The sequence below is a fragment of the Oncorhynchus kisutch genome, linkage group LG30 (genome assembly GCF_002021735.2).
Source record: "Oncorhynchus kisutch isolate 150728-3 linkage group LG30, Okis_V2, whole genome shotgun sequence".
NCBI lineage: Eukaryota > Metazoa > Chordata > Actinopteri > Salmoniformes > Salmonidae > Oncorhynchus > Oncorhynchus kisutch.
The window spans coordinates 35,646,220-35,665,532 of NC_034203.2; the positions used below are offsets into that span (position 1 = coordinate 35,646,220).

Sequence of the window (19,313 nt, forward strand, 5' to 3'; positions counted from 1 at the left end):
CAAAATAACAGGTTGGTTCTTGTGTTTTTTTGTTTTTTTAAGCAGTGTGATATTCTAAAAGCAGTAAATTATTCGCTCAAGACTAAAAATATACAGTAACACAATGTATACTAAATATATTATACTAAAGCTGGAAAAACTTGAATCGGAAGATCTTTATAAATAAGACTGCCTGTCATAATATTATTCAAAAGGATTTGAAACATTTTGTTCATTTCCAAACATGTAAGCATTGCCTTATATCAACAGCTATAACTCAGATGCTCAAAAAAATATAATCCGGCTATTTTCCACACACAAAGGTGATGTGTCATTTTCCTGACACAAAATATTGTTTAGTTCCATCGTACCAGCCCAGACAACACTGACAACAGGTGCACGCAAAACTCACAGTTAGGGCATCTGATGTCGTGATCTCTGGAAATATTCGGTCACCCGCTACCTGTTTTTGATATCGAAGTGGGTGCGCTGTTCAATTAGTAATTCATTTGTCCAAATATTTCGTTACACTTTTGTACATAAACGTGAAGTGTTTCTAACCAATTTCTTTGATAATATGAACACGAGGCCTGTTGATTTACTGTTCAATTTAAACTTTATTTTAACCAATTAAATCAAGGACTAAATATATTTTCAAAATAAGGTCAATGGTCACTAGAGAGACTGAAGTGTGCAGCCATCATGCAATCAAAACCGATATAATTAATGAGCAGGATTATTAAACATAATTCATCATTGTCATCAGAGTACTTGCATCCTATAGGCGTATCATTCCTAAAAGAAATCTGCACAGTTAAGAAAAGTGACTTGTACCGTAGCCATATGCATTTAGAGATTTGAGTCATTTGTAGGTCTACAATTTATCTTGGTAGACATGCAATGAACATATCCTCCCAAAACATCACTGAACTGGTACAGAAAACCGGGCCAGAAAACAACTACTCCAATGAACATATCCTCCCAAAACATCACTGAACTGGTACAGAAAACCGGGCCAGAAAACAACTACTCCAAAAGTGCAAACGAGCCTGGTCCTAGCTACAGGTTTGTGGTTTAAAGCTGACTTACAACTTCCACAAAGGACACACACACACAGACGAAGAGCTGAGTGTGTGTGACTTGGGTCAGACGGGCAGTATCTAACATCCATCACTATAGCGCCTTAGAGCCAATACCCAGGGTGAAGAGACGCTGCGCATGCCGAGCTAACCGATTCTCTGGCGCTCCAACGGTCATTTATTTCCGATAGCGGCTGGTGGGCATCGATAGAGGGAGAGTAGGCTAACCCAGGGAGACATGTTCACACGCTGTATGCTTTTTAGAGGTTACAACAGTGTGACCAGTGAAACCTTTAGTAGGCTACCCATTTTATTCAACAGTGTTAGGCCTATAGGCCTGGGCCTCAATGTCTATTGGCCTGGTAAAGGGAATACCTAGTCAGTTGAACAACTGAATGCATTCAATCGAAATGTGTCTTCCTCATTTAACCCAACCCCTCTGAAAAGAGAAGTGCTGGGACCTGCCCTAATCTACGTCCACGTCATCATGCCTTGCTCAAGGGCAGAACGGCAAATATGTTCCACTTTGCCAGCTCCAGGATTCGAACCAGCGACCTTTCGGTTACTGGCCCAACGCTTTTAACCACTACCTGCCGCCTATTTACCTAGAAGTTGTGCTTTCAAGTGCGTTGGAAATGGAAATTACATAATATTTACATAATAACTTTGTCGTTTATTACAGATTCTCGAAACAACTACTGTGCTGAATTATCTTGCTGTTATTACACCATACATGTGTTAATCATACAAATACCATCTGTGAAATAAAGTTAATAAATAAAATCAATTGTTATATTATAGCAAATTATTCATATTATTATTAGGCCTAGTAAATAGTAGTAGCCTATTAGTAGTATTATTAGGCCAAGTATTATTATTATTATTATTATATACATTAGGTTATTGTCCAATCTGTCCTGAAAAAGTTAATAAGATGGAATCTCATGGTCACCAGTAAAGTTTAAAAAAATATCTGAAAACAATATAAACATGCCTGTAGTGCGAGATCAGATCTATAAAAGAGCAATTAGAAGTAAGAACGTGGTTATTACGTCTACACGTTCACACGTCCATGCTGTTTTTTGGGCCAAACAAATTGCTCTACTTACCAGCCGAGTGAAATTCAGCACGCTGGACCTCAGAACTTCAGAACGCTGGACCTCAGAACTTCCGAACGCTGGACCTCACTGGACCTCAGAACTTCAGAACACTGGACCTCAGAACTTCAGAACACTGGACCTCAGAACTTGAGCACGCTAGACCTCAGATCTTCAGAACGCTGGACCTCAGAACTTCAGAACACTGGACCTCAGAACTTCAGCACGCTGGACCTCAGAACTTCAGAACGCTGGACCTCAGAACTTCAGAAGGCTGTACCTCAGAACTTCAGAACGTTGGACCTCAGAACTTCCGAATGCTGGACCTCACTGGACCTCAGAACTTCAGAACACTGGACCTCAGAACTTGAGCACGCTAGACCTCAGATCTTCAGAACGCTGGACCTCAGAACTTCAGAACACTGGACCTCAGAACTTCAGCACGCTGGACCTCAGAACTTCAGAACGCTGGACCTCAGAACTTCAGAAGGCAGGACCTCAGAACTTCAGAACATTGGACCTCAGAACTTCCGCACGCTGGACCTCAGAAGTTCAGCACGCTGGACCTCAGAACTTCAGAACGCTGGACCTCAGAAGTTCAGCACGCTGGACCTCAGAACTTCAGAATGCTGGACCTCAGAACTTCAGAATGCTGGACCTCAGAACATCAGAAGGCAGGACCTCAGAACTTCAGCACGCTGGACCTCAGAACGCTGGACCTCAGAACTTCAGAACGCTGGACCTCACTGGACCTCAGAAGATCAGAACGCTGGCTGGAGTTTAGAATGAAACGCTTCAGAACGGGATATGGTTTGACCTTTTTTCTCAACATCATCATGCACGGCGTTAGGATTCTATCTGTGTGACCTCTCCACCCCCTAACAGGGTCAGGCCACATCATTCATCTCTGTCAATCAATACATTGATCAGGTTTATCACTAAGCGCATAAATGCCAAACCATTCACTCCGTGGGAAAACAACGTTTATCTGTAGAAGGGACACTTGTGCAGAGTGAATAAAATCAAATTGTGCGCATACTGTGATGAAGTATACTCGGAGAGATAGATTAGAGTTTGTTACTTTTAAAAACATTTGGCTTTAACATTTAAATCTCTCAAGCACGCGCGCACACACACACACACACACACACACACACACACACACACACACACACACACACACACGCACGCACGCACGCACGCACGCACGCACACACACACACACACACACACACACACACACACACACACACACACACACACACACACACAGGTGCATGACATGACTTGATGCCAGACCCCCTGGCACAGACGTCTGTTCAACGTATATTCCATTCCACATTGGTTCAACGTATATTCATTGAAATTACGTGGAAACAACGTTTATTCAACCAGTGTGTGGCCAGTGCATACTCTTCACACATATACAGTGTGTTCTGTCTGTGAATTCCACACGAAAATAATGCGCGTAACCGCCCCCGTTTTAAATACACAGGGGCGCGCCCACATACATCTTGATACCCGGCTCAGCCAATTTTCAGTGGAAGTGTTGTTGGACAAGGGATGAGATATAGCCAACGAGCGCCTATAACACAGGACAACAACACAGCCAAACGTGGACGAGGACTTTACGCAATATTTACCTACCTTGGAACAAGATAAATTATTTACAAAAACCATGTTGGATTGACTGGAGAAAAACTCTAATCAATGGATTGGTTTTGAGATCGTTTGGTAATATTATCACTTCAGGAGTCTGAGAGAGGGAGAGTGAGCGCGCGCCTCTGTCTGTGTGTGTGAGTCTGAGTGAAAGGACCGAGAAGGAGCGGGAGAGAGAGGGAGGGGAGGGAGGGAGGTGGGATCAGGAAAGATATATTCTTTCAGTGATGGAACTCACAATGGAAAACCTTGGAAACCTCCACGGCGTCTCGCACTCACAGGCCGGGGAACTGATGAGCTCCACGCACGCCCGGCAGTCCTCCGCCCCTTCACACCGGAACCTGGTTTCTCACGCACACGGCCGGTCGGCCATGGTGTCTAGTATGGCCGCGATCCTGGATGGTACCGGGGACTACCGGACAGACCCCTCAGCGCTCTCTGGCCACCTCCACCCGGCTATGAGCATGTGTGAGTCCGGGATGAGCCTGAGCAACACCTACACCACCCTGACCCCTCTCCAGCACCTACCTCCCATATCCACGGTCTCCGACAAGTTCCACCACCCACACCCACACTCCCACCACCACGCAGCCGCCCACCAGCGACTCTCCGCGGGGAACGTCAGCGGGAGCTTTACGTTGATGAGGGATGACCACCGTGGGCTGGCGTCTATGGGAAACCTGTACGGCCACTACCCTAAAGATATGTCCGGCATGGTCCATGGGTCACTCTCCCCGTTGTCCAACAGTCTCGGCTCTTTGCACAACTCCCAGCAGACGCTCTCAGCCTACGGTCCAAGTGCTCACCTTACTAATGATGCCAAGATGCTCTCTCCCGTGACAGGCTTCGAGTCCCACGCCGCAATGCTGTCCCGGAGCGAGGAGCACCTTGCCAGGGGGTTAGGCGGCCATGGGCATGGCATGATGTCCAACCTCAACGGGATGCACCATCCGCACAGCCACCTTCACTCCCAGGCCAATGGGGCAGCGATGCTGGCCGAGCGAGAGAGGCACGGGGCTGGGTCCGGCCAGGGAGGAGTGTCGGGAGGGCAGGCGGAGGAGATCAACACGAAAGAGGTGGCTCAACGGATAACGGCAGAGCTGAAGCGCTACTCAATTCCCCAGGCTATTTTCGCCCAGAGGATCCTATGTCGTTCCCAAGGAACCCTCTCGGATCTTCTGCGGAACCCCAAGCCGTGGAGTAAACTCAAGTCAGGCCGGGAGACGTTTAGGAGAATGTGGAAGTGGCTCCAGGAGCCCGAGTTTCAGCGGATGTCTGCCCTTCGGTTGGCGGGTAAGATGCTTCTGGTCTCACGGCCATTCTCATGTGGGCTGAGTATTGAACAGCCGATCGTAACTATTGACGTTTTACGCATAAAAGCGTAGTTTGTTCACTCTTTTGTCAAACCCTCTCTATTTAATGTTACGATAAATAACTAGCTGTATAGGCTACTACAATGAACCTGATATGCTATATATAACTTATTTTAGGCTAAAGACGTCCAGCGTTGTAAGAAAAATCACAGTAAAACGACCGTTATACACGTCAGACAAAACCACAACTTCCAAACGATTCAGCACCATAGTCAGTACAAAACGGGTGCGACAAAAACGAGACCAAGTACGTCTTAAACTTCAGAGCAGACTTTGTGAGAGAATCTTTCTCTCTTTTTAAATCGCCGTTTTTGTTGTTGTTGAGAGACACAGTATCTGCGGTACAGTGCAAGTGATTGCATGATATCCCTGTCAGCATTTGTTGGTGTGACACGTTCCAAGAGAAACTGCATACACACTGTTACACCTCAGCCCAACGTTAACAGGGTTTTTGTCGGCTACCCATGCATCCTGATATAACCACTGAGAGGACCTGGACATTTCATAGTCATGTAAGGCTAATATGAGGCTCTGGTGTTTTATGGGGATATGTGTGCTCTGTTACGTGCCAGGCCGGATGTGTGTGTGTGTAATAATAAATTGCATTTGTAGAGCACTTGACATTTACAGACAGACATCACAAAGTTATTTACATTGTGTGCTTTAGTAATAGGGGAAAACTATTAGGCGAGAATTAAAAGATAGCTAGTGGCCTAGAACTATACAATACGCACAATAATAAGGGAGGCGACAGAGACTGAAAACATTATAACTTGGTGTCTAAAGCATGTCGTCCTGTCCATCGTGGTTCTCTCTAGTGAATCCCACATGTTCCAAACATGTCACCCACACAGTCACTCCCTCTCATTGGTCCCGCTTGCCCCGCCAGCTTGAACATAAAGGCCTAAACTCGTCGCAGGTTGGTATTTATTGTCCTTAGTATTGTTCTGGAGGCAGCTCTGCAGAGAGCTTACTAGCTGGCACGCTGGCATAGCCACAAAGTCATACAAACTTAGTTTAAACCTAACCGTAACCCTAACCTTAACCACACTGCTAACCCTAATGTTTAACCCTAACCTTCAATTAAGACCAAAAATAACATTTTTGTTTTCATGAATTTTTACGATATAGCAGCTGGCCCATCTAGCGGATATCGCTCAGTTCTGCCTCCAGGGCAAGATTCCTGACAATACATGTAAACCTACAAACTAGTCGCGCAGGAGGAGAGCGCGTCAGAGGGGCGCGTGACCTCTGGCTGCACGGTCAATACGCGAGTTCCCACTCTCCCCTTTTAAATGTGGCACATGGATCAATATTCGAATCCAGACCTGAAATACAGCCAACCACATGGCCGCGCCGGGTTTTCATTTAGGCAGCTTTTGTAGTTTAAGGTCTAAAATTAGACTAGATAGGCCTATGGGTTGTCCCGTCTGTCTACCACTGGCTTCCTCCTGCTTTGGTGACGCAGGCGTTTAGTTGCCTGGTCGAATACCGAATACTGACTCGTATCACGGGTTACCTGCCTGTTAAGTTTATTTCGAAATTTAAAATGCTGTCGAGCCTATCCCTTGGCCATAGAAAAACATTTACTATAAAATATAAACTATTTTCGTGCAAAGGAATTTTCTTGCCACGGACACATTTTCACCACAGTAGGTCCTAAGTGACCAAATAAAGGCCACAAAGACCTTCGTCATGTTTTAATTATCATTTTTCTCTATGCGATTGATTTGTTTGATTCATTTTATCACGTTTATGTTTTACATTTCAATCGTTGTCCAGTCAATCATTTCAAAACAAGAGACATTTGAAATGATTGTACAAGAAAAAATATAATAAACAGAAATGAAACACTTATAGTTAGAGTTGTTTTTCCAATTGGTTATTACATTTCTGAGAAAATGTATAGTTTTACTGTAAAACAGGAGGGATATTTTCAGACAATTTCAGACAAAACCATGTTGTGCCCAATCATGTTTGTCCCATGTTTTGTGCTGCTACCATGTTTGTCTCCTGCCATGTTGTGTTGCTACCATGTTGTTGTCATGTTGTGTTGCTAGAATGCTGTGTTGTCATGTGTTGCTGCCATGCTATGTTGTTGTCTTAGGTCTCTCTTTATGTAGTGTTGTGGTGTCTCTCTTGTCGTGATGTGTGTTTTGTCCTATATATACAGTGGGGCAAAAAAGTATTTAGTCAGCCACCAATTGTGCAAGTTCTCCCACTTAAAAAGATGAGAAAGGCCTGTAATTTTCATCATAGGTACACTTCAACTATGACAGACAAAATGAGAAAAAAATCCTGAAAATCACATTGTAGGATTTTTAATGAATTTATTTGCAAATTATGGTGGAAAATAAGTATTTGGTCACCTACAAACAAGCAAGATTTCTGGCTCTCACAGACCTGTAACTTCTTTTTAAAGAGGCTCCTCTGTCCTCCACTCGTTACCTGTATTAATGGCACCTGTTTGATCTTGTTATCAGTATAAAAGACACCTGTCCACAACCTCAAACAGTCACACTCCAAACTCCACTATGGCCAAGACCAAAGAGCTGTCAAAGGACACCAGAAACAAAATTGTAGACCTGCACCAGGCGGGGAAGACTAAATCTGCAATAGGTAAGCAGCTTGGTTTGAAGAACCTGTGGGAGCAATTATTAGGAAATGGAAGACATACAAGACCACTGATAATCTCCCTCGATCGGGGGCTCCACGCAAGATCTCACCCTGTGAGGTCAAAATGATCACAAGAACGGTGAGCAAAAATTCCAGAACCACACGGGGGACCTAGTGAATGACCTGCAGAGAGCTGGGAGCAAAGTAAGAAATCCTACCATCAGTAACACACTACGCCGCCAGGGACTCAAATACTGCAGTGTCAGACGTGTCCCCCTGCTTAAGCCAGTACATGTCCAGGCCCATCTGAAGTTTGCTAGAGAGCATTTGGATGATCCAGAAGAAGATTGGGAGAATGTAATATGCTCAGATGAAACCAAAATATAACTTTTTGGTAAAAACTCAACTCGTCGTGTTTGGAGGACAAAGAATGCTGAGTTGCATCCAAAGAACACCATACCTACTGTGAAGCATGGGGGTGGAAATGTCATGCTTTGGGGCTGTTTTTCTGCAAAGGGACCAGGACGACTGATCCGTGTAAAGGAAAGAATGAATGGGGCCATGTATCGTGAGAGTTTGAGTGAAAACCTCCCATCAGCAAGGGCATTGAAGATGAAACGTGGATGGGTCTTTCAGCATGATAATGATCCCAAACACACCGCCCGGGCAATGAAGGAGTGGCTTCGTAAGAAGCATTTCAAGGTCCTGGAGTGGCCCAGCCAGTCTCCAGATCTCAACCCCATAGAAAATCTTTGGAGGGAGTTGAAAGTCTGTGTGGCCCAGCAACAGCCCCAAAACATCACTGCTCTAGAGGAGATCTGCATGGAGGAATGGGCCAAAATACCAGCAACAGTGTGTGAAAACCTTGTGAAGACTTACAGAAAACGTTTGACCTCTGTCATTGCCAACAAAGGGTATATAACAAAGTAGTGAGATAAACTTTTGTTATTGACCAAATAATTATTTTCCACCATAATTTGCAAATAAATTCATAAAAATAAATTCATAAAAAATGGATTTTTTTCTCTCTCATTTTGTCTGTCATAGTTGAAGTGTACCTATGATGAAAATGACAGGCCTCTCTCATGCTTTTAAGTGGGAGAACTTACACAATTGGTGGCAAACTAAATACTTTTTTGCCCCACTGTATATATACAGTATATATATTTTTGTTAAATTCCCAGTCCCCGTCCCCCGCAGGAGGCCTTTTGCCTTTTGGTAGGCCTTCATTGTAAATAAGAATTTGTTCTTAACTGACTTGCCTTGTTATATAAAGGTTCCGTCCCCTAATCATGGTGAAAATATTCTCACTCTGTATAATAGCTGAATATTCCATTGACATATAATTTCCATTCATATGCTTAAATAGTTTAATTTACTCATAAACAAACTGTAGAAACAACTAGGCTAAATCATACAAAGCTTATATGTGATCCCATAACTTGCATGTCTTTTCTCCATTCTAATCTGTCAAAAGGAAGATCACTCTGAACACGGTGTAGTGGTGTGCATTCTCTTGTGATTAGTGCCCAGGGGGGTTGATTTTAGTACCCCTCCCACAACTTTCAATTAAATCATATACATCTGAATGGCTGATGAGTTATTGACTCATGATAAGTGTGTGTGTGTGTGTGTGTGTGTGTGTGTGTGTGTGTGTGTGTGTGTGTGTGTGTGTGTGTGTGTGTGTGTGTGTGTGTGTGTGTGTGTGTCAGCAAGCATGTGTTGAGTTGAAATGCTGATCGCACCAAATCACAACCAAGTTTCCTGTGTGTATGTGTTCAAGAGTAGCCTGGTCCCAATCCTCCTATCTCATTGTCATACGATGCATATTTGGCAAGTCATTGAACCACCACAAAACAAGGAGTTGGTCAAATCACAAACAGACGGGATCAGCAGGCTAGTTCAAGGGTCCATAAGGACACAGACTGTTGAAGCGGCTAGCAGGTTGTTGGAGATGGTGTTCTTGTAGTACATCATTTTCACAGGTGTTACAGTCAATACCACTGATTCCTCTGCACTGTCACACGGTCTACTCTACAGGTCAGACAGTGCAAGAGTTGCTTGAAGTTGTACCGCTACAGAACGGATACTGGTGCAACCTTTCCTGATAGGAATCTAAAGAAAAGACAATGAAAAAGTCAGATAGTTAGGTAGATATATATATATAGTTGAAGTCGGAAGTTTACATACACTTAGGTTGGAGTCATTAAAACGTGTTTTTCAACCTCTCCACAAATTTCTTGTTAACAAACTACAGTTTTGGCAAGTTGGTTAGGACATCTACCTTGTGCATGACACAAGTCATTTTTCCAACAATTGTTTACAGACAGATTATTTCACTTATAATTCACTGTATCACAATTCCAGTGGGTCAGAAGTTTACACACACTAAGTTGACTGTGCCTTTAAACAGCTTGGAAAATTCCAGAAAATTATGTCATGGCTTTAGAAGCTTCTGATAGGCTAATTGACATAATTTGAGTCAATTGGAGGTGTAGCTGTGGATGTATTTCAAGGCCTACCTTCAAACTCAGTGCCTCTTTGCTTGACATCATGGGAAAATCAAAAGAAATCAGCAAAAAATTGTAGACCTCCACAAGTCTGGTTCCTCCTTGGGAGCAATTTCCAAACACCTGAAGGTACCAAGTTCATCTGTATAAACAATAGTACGCAAGTATAAACACCATGGGACCATGCAGCCGTCATACCGATCAAGAAGGAGACGCGTTCTGTCTCCTAGAGATGGACGTACTTTGGTGCGAAAAGTGCAAATCAATCCCAGAACAACTGAAAAGGACCTCGTAAAGATGCTGGAGGAAACAGGTACAAAAGTATCTATATCCACAGTAAAACGAGTCCTATATCGACACAACCTGAAAGGCCGCTCAGCAAGGAAGGAGCCCATGCTCCAAAACCGCCATAAAAATGCCAGACTACGGTTTGCAACTGCACATGGGGACAAAGATCATACTTTTTGGAGAAATGTCCTCTGTTCTGATGAAACAAAAATAGAACTGTTTGGCCATAATGACCATCGTTATGTTTGGAGGAAAAAGTGGGAGGCTTGTAAGCCAAAGAACCACATCCCAACTGTGAAGCACGGGGGTGGCAGCATCATGTTGTGGGGGTGCTTTATTGCACTTCACAAAATAGATGGCATTATAAGGCAGGAAAATTATGTGGATATATTGAAGAAACATCTCAAGACATCAGTCAGGAAGTTAGAGCTTGGAACTTCCAAATGGACAATGACCCCAAGCATATTTCCAGAGTTGTGGAAAAATGGCTTAAGGACAACAAAGTCAAGGTATTGGAGTGGCCATCATAAAGACCTGACCTCAATCCTATAGAAGATAGATTGTGGGCAGAACTGAAAAAGCGTGTGCGAGCAAAGAGGCCTACAAACCTGACTCAGTTACACCAGCTCTGTCAGGAGGAATGGGCCAAAATTCAACCAACTTATTGTGTGAAGCTTGTGGAAGGCTACCTGAAACGTTTTACCCAAGTTAAACCATTTAAAGGCAACGCTACCAAACACTAATTGAGTGTATGTAAACTTCTGACCCACTGGGAATGTGATGAAAGAAATAAAAGCTGAAATAAATAATTCTCTCTACTATTATTCTGAAATTTCACATTCTTAAAATGAAGTGGTGATCCTGAATGACCTAAGACAGGGAATTTTTACTAGGATTAAGTGTCAGGAATTGTGAAAAACTGAGTTTAAATGTATTTGGCTAAGGTGTATGTAAACTTCCGATTTCAACCGTAGGTAGGTAGGTAAGTAGGTAGGTAGGTAGGTAGGTAGATAGATAGATAGATAGATAGATAGATAGATAGATAGCTGTAGCCGTATAGCTGTGCTAGTGATTGTCATTAATAGTGTAGCTCTGTCCTTTCTCTGTTTGCCTGGCTTTGCACATAGGAAATCAATAAAGCTGCTTCCCATTCCCAACCCCCCCCCCTCTCTCTCTCTCTCTCTCGCTCTCTCTCTCTCTGTCTGTCTGTCTGTCTGTCTCTGTCTCTGTCTGTCTGCCTTTCTCTCCTCTCTCTCATTTTGTCTCTGCCATCTTCTCTGCAATTCATCACAAAAACATGACCTATCATCCATTATGACTGCCACTAGAACCGGACAGGCTGCTTCAGTGGTCTGGAAACCCACACACTGCAGGAAACAGAGTTGAGGGATAAAGCTCGAGGACTGGAAACCCAAACACTGTAGGAAACAGAGTTGAGGGATAAAGCTTGAGGACTGGAAACCCAAACACTGTAGGAAACAGAGTTGAGGGATAAGCTTGAGGACTGGAAACCCAAACACTGCAGGAAACAGAGTTGAGGGATAAAGCTCGAGGACTGGAAACCCAAACACTGTAGGAAAAAGAGTTGAGGGATAAAGCTTGAGGACTGGAAACCCAAACACTGTAGGAAACAGAGTTGAGGGATAAGCTTGAGGACTGGAAACCCAAACACTGTAGGAAACAGAGTTGAGGGATAAAGCTCGAGGACTGGAAACCCAAACACTGTAGGAAACAGAGTTGAGGGATAAGCTTGAGGACTGGAAACCCAAACACTGCAGGAAACAGAGTTGAGGGATAAAGCTCGAGGACTGGAAACCCAAACACTGTAGGAAACAGAGTTGAGGGATAAAGCTCGAGGACTGGAAACCCAAACACTGCAGGAAACAGAGTTGAGGGATAAAGCTTGAGGACTGGAAACCCAAACACTGTAGGAAACAGAGTTGAGGGTTGTAGCTCGAGGACTGGAAACCCAAACACTGTAGGAAACAGAGTTGAGGGATAAAGCTCGAGGACTGGAAACCCAAACACTGTAGGAAACAGAGTTGAGGGTTGAAGCTCGAGGATAGAAGGAAATCCATCTGCTATAATGTGATAAATATGAGGAGGAAAAGCTGCAAATCTATTGTGTCATTTTAGTGTAAGAGCTGTTTGAAAAGACCACTTGAAATTTCAGTCTGTTTTGGTGGGATGGAGTGTTGGCCTGCCTGGTGACATCACCAGGCAAAATAATGAGTTACCAGACCAATAAGAAAGAGAGTCTCTGCCAATCACAGCTAGTTTTCCTCTCCTCACAAAGACCACTCCCAGCATGTTCTAGCAAAAATATTGCTTTGCTAAGAAGCATTTTTCTTCTTCTTTTTGACAATTTTAATTTAAAACCCAGAAATGATTTGATATTGATATAAAACCATTAAGTTGTCCTTTGTGGCTCAGTTGGTAGAGCATGGCGCTTGTAACCCCAGGGTAGTGGGTTTGATTATTCCCTGGACCACCCATATATGTTAAACATATGCAAGCATGACTGTAAGTTGCTTTGGATAAAAGCGACAGCTAATTAACATATTATTAAGTCCGGATTTGGTCTATGGTGTACAGCAGTTGTCTTTGTGGTTGATTCTTTCTCTGCGACTGTGTCAGTTGGTGTTCACCAGGGTGTTAGAGAGCTACAAGGTAGGCATGCTTTCGCTCCAGCCCAGGACTAACATATGTGATTCAGCTGTACCACCTGAGCTGTGTGAGGTACATGGCGTGAGGTGGGGAGCTGTCCTTGTGATTCTGAATGGACAGCTGGTCCCAGGTGTGTCATTCGTGATAGTGGAGGTAGAACTGGGACAGAGCGAACAATCTGATCATAAGTCAGATGTTGTTTGATCATATTCATCAGGGTTCAATGCTCAGAACATTGTTGTTATTATTAGACGTTATTATTAGAAATGTGATCTACAGAATGGAATAACACTATTTATAAACTGGGTGGTTCGATCCCTGAATTTTGATTGGCTGACAGCCGTGGTATATCAGACCATATACCACAGGTATGACAAAACATGTATTTTTACTGCTCTAATTACGTTGGTAACCAGTTTATAATAACAATAAGGCACCTCGGGGGTTTGTGATGTATGGGCAATATACCACGGCTAAGGCCTGTGTCCAGACACTCCACGTTGTGTCGTGCATAAGAACAGCCCTTAGTCGTGGTATATTGGCCATATACCACACCCCCCCATGGCTTATTGCTCAATTATATCCTTATCTCTCTGTTGTGGGGGCGCCCATACCCCAACACTGCCAGCGCCATTCATATATTTTGTAGACCAATGTCTTTGATGCCGTCTATGAAAGATTAATGCCAATCTGTAGTTTAGCCCAGTGTTCTTGGTTTATGCAATTAAATGCAAATGTTCAGATCGCTGCAAGTAAGTGAACTCTATCAAAACGTAAACAAAAAGAGTGATATGTGAAATAAGAGAGCAGGGGCTGGTATTGATTCAGGGTTGGGGAGTTTGGGCTTTGTGTGAACAGGCTGATAGAGGTAGGGTAGTGAAAGGATCGATAGAGACTTTAATAATTGATAAGCATGAGGGAGAGGGAGATGGAGGAGAGTGGAAGGAAGAGAGAGAAGGAGGAGTAGAGTGGCGTAACCCTTGTAAGAGACTCACTTCTGGGTAAGCAAAGCCAATGTGTGGTTAACACACAGCGTCAACCACAACCCCGACATACGTGTGGTACCTACAAACAGAATTGTGTATAACATGCTGTTTAAACCTGTAGGAAAACACCAACATCACACTTCAGACACTAAAATAACTGGGTTACTAAGAATGCACTGGTTAAATCTGTGGTCAACAACAACTGCATATCCTAACACTTTTGAATTGAACCTTTATTGAAACCTGAAAGTAATTTTATGATAAATAATATCTTGTAGAAAGGAGACAGATTTACATAGAATAGCCCTCGCAAGACAAAGGCAGTGTTTTTTAATAACTGAGGATTCTAGTATATGTAGTCTGCCATAGTAATGATCCATTTCTGCTTATGTCAGCAAAACCACCTTAATGCAATCCAGGCTTGTGATGTCATTTCGTTTTTAAAGGTTGCTATGGTTTATGGGGTATGTAAATGCATCTTTATGTAGGCATGCATGCACATTGTACTGTGCGTGCGTGTGTGTGTGCGTGTTTGTGTTTGTGTGTGGTGTGTACATGTGTGATTGGGTTATACAGTGTGTCTGCACTATACATTGTTCAGGCTTATCTGACTCGCTCAGAATCGGTATCGATTTCCTCTCCTCTCCTCTGCTCTCTCTCTCTCTCTCTCTCTCTCTCTCTCTCTCTCTCTCTCTCCCTCTCTCTCTCTCTCTCTCTCTCTCTCTCTCTCTCTCTCTCTCTCTCTCTCTGTCTGTCTCCCTCCATCTCTGGCACTGCACCAGCAGAAGCCAGCCGAGCAGATCCATCCCTCCCCTTTCCTCCCCCTCCTCTCCCCTCTGCATCATTGACTCTCCCATCAATGGTCCTCCCTGCTACTACAGAACAAACATCCATGTTTACTGCTACCAGCGCTCCCAGTCTCAGAATTATATCTTCATCCATGTTTACTGCTACCAGCGCTCCCAGTCTCAGAATTATATTTTCATCCATGTTTACTGCTACCAGCGCTCCCAGTCTCAGAATTATATCTTCATCCATGTTTACTGCAACCAGCGCTCCCAGTCTCAGAATTATATCTTCATCCATCAAATTTCGAAGTTGCAATCCATGTTCAGGCATTAATTCCAAGTTATTAAGGTTAGGCATTAACTCAGAATGGTTAATGGTTAAGGTTTGGGTAGCGCTATATAAAATCCATTATTATTGTTAGTGTTATGAAGACTATCAAAGGGGAATAGGTCAATATTTACATAACATATACAATCATTCTCTCATCTGGGCTGTAACGGAGGAATTAATTTTAAAACACTAAAAAAGCCTAAAAAAGCCAACATTTTCGAATTATGTGTAGCCTTGTAAAAGGTAATGAAAGACTGGGAATCAGATCTCTGCATGAAAATTCGTAGACACGCTCAGCTGGGAGGGTTCGGCTTGAGATGTGCTGTTCGTGGCTCTGACCATTCATTCTCTCGGTATAGGCTCTGTCCGTGGTTCTGACCATTCATTATCTCACTATAGGCGCTGTCCATGGACTGAACAAAGTTGGCACAAATTACAACAGCATTCGTATTTGCATTCTGACTGGAATATATAACGTTTGGTGTTTAACATTGCCCCCCTTAAAAAGATGACAAGCTGATTTAGCCAGTCCCTATTCCCCAAATTTCAGTTTTGTAAACCTTGCAGTGCATTCACTAGGTTACTTGAAACCCATTCACTAGGCTACTTGAAACCTGTGTGTGTGTGTGGGGGGGAAGATGGAAACATGCGCATAACATGAGGAATGGTCACCGGTTTATTTGATTTATCTTTTGTAATAATAATATATTTTTTGCCTACTTCTATACATATTTCACTGATATTTCACTGAAATTATTTGACAAAAATGTACCGAAAGAAATACAACAACTAATGATGTAAATATACCTACTTAAAATGAACATATATTTGTCTCTTTATATCAGAGCCAAACGGCGGAAAAGTAAAACATGGATGTAAATATGCATGATTAAATACGATACGCATCACTTATTTCTCGGTTTCCTTAGTTTCAAATATTTATTCAATTTGTTGCTACATATTATTATTTTAATGCTATCCATAATTTGGAGGAAAAACAAAACCATGTTCTGAACTCTAAAGTCCCTTATTTTAACCGTGTAGCCAAATTAATTTAGCCTTAATGAGCCTGTGACATTTAGGCTATACATTTGTATTTTTTTAAACTTTATTTAACTAGGCAAGTCAGTACAAATTCTTATTTACAATGACAGCCAAACCCTAACGACGCTGGGCCAATCGTGCGCCGCACTATGGGACTCTCAATCACGGCAGTTTGTGATACAGCCTGGAATCGAACTAGGGTCTAAAGGGCGTCTCTAGATCTGAGGTGCAGTGCCTTAGACCGCTGCGTCACTCGGGAGCCCGAGAGGCTCAGGCATTGCCTTTTCAACTCAATACCAGTGCTTGACTTGACAGGAGCTAACCGGCACCTGAAATGTTCTACTGCTTGAGCTCCTGTTTCTCTTAAATATAAACAGTACCAGCACCGAAATTAGTACCGAACACTTTTTCAGTCTAGGTCAAGCACTGCCCCATACTACAAACACCATACGAATAAACTGTTTAAAATAAATATCGTGTGCAAAATAGGATAGCTTTTAAGAATAAATTGCATAACAAACTATTTCTGAAACCTTATTGTCCTATCGAATAAAGAGCATTTGTCTCCTTTCACTTCATAGGCTATGCCGCGAATAACAAATGGCTAGAAAGAATCTCTAAATTTTGGAAATATTTAGGTTCACAATATTGTGAATTATTTCCCCAAACATTCATTGTTACAGTTTGCTAAAATAATAGCTGCAATGAATATATAATGTAAATGCATGTTGAAAGGTGCAGCAGCAACCACAAGATAATTCAACTGCAATTACTTGCTTGGCTTAGGCTACATTAGAAAGCAAAGGATTTCATCAACAAATGAACGAAATGTTTCAGCAAAATCAATCCATGTTCAATTAATTACAGCAGCTTCTAATGTAGGGACGGCTGTTGCTTGGCATGCCTTTGTGGGAACCCAACCGTTGACTTTACAGAATGCATTGGCTCTAATCAATACAATCAATGAGCGTAGATCTCAAAGGTGTGACGGACAGTGATTGATTGACATAAACTGTTTCTCGCCTGCAGTAGTCCGGCCGGTAAGGGAGAAGGCTCGTCTCACCGCACGCAAAACGCGGTCACGTCATTCCGCCCCAGCCTCGGTCCCAGGCACACCGCTATAGCAGCACGGTGCGGTCAGTTATGAAACACACACACACACACACACACACACACACACACACACACACACACACACACACACACACACACACACACACACACATGGTCCACACTTAAAGTTAGGAGGGCAAAATACAGCACCTTTAAGGATCCTTTGAAAACACAGTCATTTTAATGAAATAACATTTTCATCATCAAACCTAAGATCATACATATGCATTGAAGTGTTGATACATAATCCCCTGCTTGCCAATGTTTGGGTCAGGATTTTTGCAGTGTTTGCTGTTTGCACATGCCTATTTGCATATTTTTTCAGGCCTTCTATGCAAATGTTTCAGATAAGCTTCTGCAATTGTATAAACCTATAATAACATAGTTACTTTCACCCAAACTGTGCTCGGAACATTGTATTTATTTATTAACAAACACACCGATATTTGCGTCAGTTGGAAGTCATCAGCGCCTTTATGTAGGCTACCCTGGTGCCTTTTCCAGCCTAAATAATGTTCATCCTATGATCCTCACCTGAGTCCAAGGTAGCTTCCTATAAGGGTACTATCTCCCAATAGCCTAATCCCTAGATTAGGCCTACTATATCCTTACACTGTAAATCCCAGTGTACAGGCCCTATCTAAGCTATCTCTCATGTTTCCTCCATGTCCTCCACGCTGTCACGTGGCAGAGCTCACCATTATGATGAGGAGGGAGGCTAAACTTCCTTTCTTTTGCAATTTAACATTTCCAAACGGAAAGAGACTGCATGGGAAGGAGAGAGTAGGTCTACAGTGTACGGTTGTTCTTGGTAAATATATGTAAATCAATTATTTGAATGCTGTGGTAACTGCGCAAAACAAACCTGGATTTGAGATTTGTGGTTGGTTACCACAGATTCTAACAACTCAGTGGCAGTCATGTCATGTATCAATACATGAAGTATAAACTGGGTGGTGCGAGTCCTGAATGCTGATTGGCCCGAAAGCCGTGGTATATCAGCTATACCAGGGGTATGACAAAACATGTACTTTTACTGCTCTAATTACGTTGGTAACCAGTTTATAATAACAATAAGGGACCTCAGGGGTTTGTGTTATATTTCCAATATACCACGGCTAAGGGCTGTGTCCAGACACTCCGCATTGCGTTGTGCTAAAGAATGCCCCTTAGCCGTGGTATATTGGCCACATACCACACCCTCTCATGCATTATTGCTTGAGTATAGAGGAAGCGCCTTTGACCTTTCACCTTATCAATTGAAAGTAACTTGAATGGTGCTTGATGCAGTTGGTTTGATTATAATTAACCCAGAGGTTAAGTCTCACTCCGTAAGTCTCTGGATAATAGCATCTGTAAGAACAATATTATGTAAAGAAATATAGCTCAAATATATTGACCATTCTAAGTAGAGTCCTGGGGGTAACTAGACAAATTGCCTAATTGTCTAATTGTCTAATTGCTGACACAAAAAAGCGACGTTTGGAAAAACATTGATAATGTGGATGAAGGTCATGCTTAGACAAAGTTACCTCCAAGTGCAGTATGTGTTAACTTCTTGTACAGTTGATTTCTCATGTAGGCTTTGCTGTAGGCCTACTGTGGGGGTCTGGCTCTCAAGTGTTTGTGACGCTACTGGTTGAGCTAATGGGAGAGAAAGGAAGGGGAGAGTGGTGTTGGTATTGTAAAATGGGAGAGAAATGAAGGGGAGAGTGGTGTTGGCATTGTAAAATGGGAGAGAAAGGAAGGGGAGAGTGGTGTTGGCATTGGAAAATGGGAGAGA

General features: G+C 42.8%; 1 protein-coding gene across 1 annotated transcript in view; it reads left to right on the forward strand.

The window, feature by feature from the left end:
* Positions 1 to 4,041: 4,041 nt before the first annotated feature.
* onecut3b (one cut homeobox 3b) overlaps positions 4,042 to 19,313 on the forward strand; it is a 19,434-nt gene continuing 4,162 nt past the window's right edge. Inside the window, exon 1 of the mRNA XM_020466775.1 lies at positions 4,042 to 5,107. Within this exon, the coding sequence (XP_020322364.1) occupies positions 4,042 to 5,107 (1,066 nt within the window). The remainder of the gene's footprint in view (positions 5,108 to 19,313) is intronic.